The sequence below is a fragment of the Verticillium alfalfae genome, genomic scaffold (genome assembly GCF_000150825.1).
Source record: "Verticillium alfalfae VaMs.102 supercont1.11 genomic scaffold, whole genome shotgun sequence".
NCBI lineage: Eukaryota > Fungi > Ascomycota > Sordariomycetes > Glomerellales > Plectosphaerellaceae > Verticillium > Verticillium alfalfae.
The window spans coordinates 1,156,175-1,160,908 of record NW_003315028.1 but is presented as its reverse complement, the minus strand read 5'-3'; the positions used below and the strand labels follow the sequence as shown (position 1 = coordinate 1,160,908).

General features: G+C 59.2%; 1 protein-coding gene across 1 annotated transcript in view; it reads right to left on the bottom strand.

The window, feature by feature from the left end:
• Positions 1–3,649, bottom strand: part of VDBG_08177 (conserved hypothetical protein) — a gene marked incomplete at both ends in the record, with an annotated part of 4,588 nt that extends 939 nt beyond the window's left edge. The window contains 3 exons of the mRNA XM_003001872.1: positions 3–1,148; positions 1,198–2,004; positions 2,054–3,649. Of these exons, the coding sequence (XP_003001918.1) occupies positions 3–1,148; positions 1,198–2,004; positions 2,054–3,649 (3,549 nt within the window). The remainder of the gene's footprint in view (positions 1–2; positions 1,149–1,197; positions 2,005–2,053) is intronic.
• Positions 3,650–4,734: the final 1,085 nt, after the last annotated feature.

The following is a 4,734-nucleotide window of genomic DNA, read 5'->3' as shown; positions in this document are numbered from 1 at the left end:
ACGCCGCCATCCTCAAGCGTCTCGTCCCAACCGCCCGTCTGCAAGAGCCACTCGCCCACAGTCTGCTTTACGCCCTTGACGCCCTCGCCCAGTGCGCTGTGCCACTGGTCCTGGACGACGCGCACCTTCTCCTTGAGGTCTTCCGTCAGCCTCTTCTCCTCCTCCTGGCGCAGCGCGTCCGCCCGCTCGCCGCCCTCCTCGTTCTGCACCACCTTGGCATGTGCGTGCGCCGTCGCCTCCTTGACCTCGTGCAGCAGGCAGAGCAGGTTGGTCTGCGACTCGATGAACTGGTACGTGCTCTTCTCGGCGTGCAGCACAAGGCTAAAGAGGTACTGCAACGGGTGCTGGTGATACGTCGGGTTCTCCTGGTACTCCTGCGCCGGAATCTGCACCCGGAACCCTCCTCCGCTGAGGTCTCCCGGCACCTTGTCGAGCAGCCGGCTGAGTGGGGGCGCAATGTCCCAGAACGCCGACAGCTGTACCTCGACGCCGCGCACGACGTTCTGCTCCATGACGTTCTGAAACGTCCGCGTCCTCTCGAGGACCTCGTTGGCAAAGGCCAGCTGTCGTTTCGCCGCATCCTCGGCGAAGAAGGCCTCGGCGGACCGTACCTTTTCCTGGTTATTCGCAAGCCGGTACGGCGTGACGACAACATCGCGGTACCGGTCGTTGCGGTCCGACAGCAAGTCGTAGTTGGCCCGATGCAGAACCTCGCTTGCCTCAAAAATCCATTTCAGCAGCGTCAACTTCTCCAGGAGTTCCGGCTTGTCGTCTCCCTCCTCCTGCGGCATGTCCGCTGCGCTTTCCACGTCGTCAAACAGCCGACTGGCGAGCCCGTCGAAGAGCGCGTTCGCCTTGGTGATGCGGCCAGTGAGGAGTTCGTTCAGAGGGATCACGACTTGGCTCTGGAAATGTTCAAAGTCGGCCTTTTCCAGGTCCTTGATTCCCTCTCTTTCGCTCTCGTTCGAATCTTGTTCAATCGCGGAAGCCTCTGCAAAGGACATGTTGCCCGAGTTGATTTCTTGTTGAAGGTTACTGCGCAGAGCCGATCGTCGCTCCGAAGCAGCTTTGGTGGCCTCTTCCCGCTTCTTGCGGCTCGTTTGCTGGTATCGCGCCCTAGCATGTTCGATTTCGGAAAGATCGCTGATCTGTCTCACAGCCGTGCGCGTCGCCGTGAGTTCGGGTGGTTGTATTCACGGCCGGGTGGTGGCGAGGATACGGAGGAGGCAGAGTCACAAGACGAGAAATATCCAATTGTGCTGGACCTGGGGTCGTTGGCGAGGCCGACGAGGTGAGGGACTGCGTGGAACTGCGAATGCCAACGGGCTGGGGAGTCAGGGCTGACTCCTGGTCATGCCAACCCGTCTTCTCGGGCGGATAGCCTGCCGAAAAATCAGGCTCACTGATGCCCGTGTGCAGTTCGTCTTGAACCGGACTGTCTCCCCATTGCAGAGCCTCGCGGGCTTCTTTTGGCATGCCCATGTACTTCGATTCGCGTTTGGACCTCTCCATCAAATGACCACCAGTTCCTGCCGAGTCTGATTCCCACCATCTGCTGGGAGGCCGGCCTCGAGAGCTACCGTCCCCATTCCCACTGACGCTGAGGCTCAGAATAGGAGAAAGAGAAGGCATGTAGTTGGACGTCCATGTGCCATTGTTTGGTGGACCAGCCAAGGGCGAGCTTGGTGTATTGGCAGATGTCGGTGCTGAGCTCGACTGCCCAGCGATGTCTCGGTACGCAGAGTCAATGGACCCGCGGTGTGATCGAGAGGGCTGAGATGACAGTGGCGTGAATTGGCTCTGGCCTGGATAGATCCCGGATTCTCGCCTGGCCGCCATGGGCCGGAAGAGATCCCTCGTCAGATCAAATATCTCAGACCCCATAGCCCCTATCGCCGAAGCATATCGCTCGCGACGAATCCTTGACTCGCTGACGATAAAGTCTGCAAAAAGCCGGACTCGGTCTCCATCGGACGTGGCAGCGGCTTCGCTGGCCGCAAAAGCCTCAAATCTTTCAATGGTCCCCTGACAGAACTGATCGGCTGTTTGAGACACGACCACAGTTTTGGGCACCGTTGTTGATGAAGATGGGGCGCTGTCGGAGGGCGTCACCGCAGCCCGACCCAAGGAGCCTGATCTGCCGCCTCGAATCTGAGAGGCTGAAGCCGAGCGACTGTGAAGCAGCGGCGTTGGGAGTGCTTTCGGCGCAACACCTCGAGGATCTGTGGCGGGGGCTTTCCCGGGACAGCGGTGAAAAAGGGGGTGTTGCCATGTCCCGACCAGTCCCTTGTGCAGACCCTAGAGCTTTGGGTGTAAGACTCAACAGGTCTCGTTGAGAGTCGCTCCCCCCAGTCTGGGGCGTGTCCTGCATGGTTCTGCCTCCGCTCCTCGGGGTAGACTTGTTAATGGTCCGTCGTCGGGACAAGGTAGTGGCACTCGGGACCACAATATCGGTCAATTGCATTGGTTGTAGGATGCCGTCCATAGACTCGTGTTGTCTCGTCCGGCTCTCGGCTCGCCTCTGAACGATGGTCTTGTCGAGACGCACAGCACCAGCACGACTAAGACTGGCGGAGCTTGTCAATTCGGTGACCTGACTCGAAGAGGCAGGCTGGGTGGTATCAATCGTCAGGCCAGCAGCCCTGCCCCGCGAAGGTGTGGGGGTCGCTTGCTGGGCGTCTTGATCGATCCAGTCAGCAGGTGTCGGGGGAACAGGGCCGAGCGCGGAGCCGTTGCTAGGCGGAGGGCGCCTTGTCGGTGGCGAGACCATCGGTTCACTCGTCCTGCTGGTACTTTGTACGCTCTGTGATCTGGATGAAGCTGGCGGTGGGCCGGGTGGCGGAGGCGGAAGTGGCATGCCGGGCTCCCATCTTGTCTGCGATGTTGATCGAGACCTGGCTGATGTCGGAGTCTCGATGGCGCTCGTGGACACCGCCCTACGTGCACCGGGAGGTCCCTGTGAGGAACCAGAAGCCGTTCGCTGTGGCACCGGCTGTCCCATTGGGATATTAATGGGAGGAGGTGTAGGCCGTGAAAATGAGATGGGCGGCATGGGATCGGGAGGGCTAGGCTGTTCATGTGCTTCCTTGTGTCTTCGCAACGATGAGAGACCGAATCGTCTCTCTCGCGAACCGCCTCGGCCGTTGGCCCCAGGCGGAGGAGGGAACGACGTGTTTGCAACAGGTTCTGGCGACGGGCGATGAACATTGCTTGGAGGCACCCTGGCGGCCGAGGTGTTGGCTGCTGGAGAAGACTCGAACACGCTGCTCACTGGGCGCTGGTTCCAAGGCGGGCTATACGGAGGCGGGGGCGGAGGGGATACTAATTGAATTGTCAGTTCTGCGGTTGACCTGCGACAAGGGACTCGTGCCCACAGCAACGAGGTGAAAGGATGTGTACCACTTTGAGTTTCGGGAAACTGGTGCGTTCGTTCGGGCCCAGCTGCTGGCGAAGCAATCCATTCCTGAGGGTTGTAGGGCTGTATGGCACTTCCGGTGGTGGGTGTGGGCTGTGCCGATTGAAGGTGGCTTGTCGAGCTCAGTGAAACAGCAGACAATGGTGCAGCGCTCTGATGATAGCCACCGAGGGAGGTGGTCAAGAGAGGATTGAGCCCTTGCCGCAGGCGCGAAGGATCACGAGGATTGCTCATCGTGGCTCTGCCGCGTCTTGGTCGGACACGCTTCTTTGGCTCGTCGTTGGAAAATAGCACTGCGGCGCGTAGGCGGGTTGCTCCGAGGATTGGCACGAAGAGGCGGGGGAGCTGGGCCAGGCGCGCTGCTTTGCCGCAGCTAAGAAGCTCTTCACCGATCCGTTCAGCAACGGGTGAAGTGTGAGGTCAAGCGCATGGCCGAACTATAGCAAACAAGACGAACAGCAGTGTCGTGACACCAGATTCGCCGACAGGGTGCAGTGGAGGGAATAGAGGAGCAAGTTTTCGGCAACGAAGAGACAAAGAGGATGGACGGCACAGGAGACAGAAGGCTGGCGAAATGGGCTGGCCGACGGATGGTACCGCACACCTCCTGCAGCGGCTTTGACCCTGCAGATAGATGTCAGGGGTGGGGTGAATGGATGTCTGTTGGTTTCCGTAACATCGATCCCCAGTTATGGCAGTGGTGACACCAACCAAGACCCAGACTGTGTCGTTTCTTGTCGTTTCGCGATCGAAGACACAGAATAGAAAGGTGAAAGAATCGGTCGGAGCGACGAACATGGGCAAACATAAGCTCAAGAACTGCAGGTGAGTGATATGGTAGCCACTGGTTCGGCCCCCTCACCGATCATGGCTGGGATGTGTGCGCATGTACCTTTGCTTTGTCGGCCAGAACGCTTGCTGACCTTGGCGTTGACTATCCATGGGGTAGCCTGTTAGGAGGGCATTCTCCAACCAGTCAAGACAGATAACCTGGGCGGGCCACAGCTCAACCAGTGCCGCATGTGACTACTGCACAACAGAGGACCGGGATGCCCGTGGGTGCTATTTTGTTGCAAGGTGCTTCGAGTGCGAGGAGATCACGTCTAGGCGTCAGTCGCTCAAGGCTTGCCAACGGTCCGCTTGAAGGGAGCATAGGTCGTATTTGACACGTCGAGAGCCCATATTCTGGCTTGAGATCCTTTCAGAGGCAGGCTATCTCAGTAACAGAGACGTACAGAGTGCGCTCTGTGATCTTTTGGCTCCGATCATTTGGTCGCGACCGCGGCGGCCAGCGATTCCTGGGACGGGGACAGAGCTCG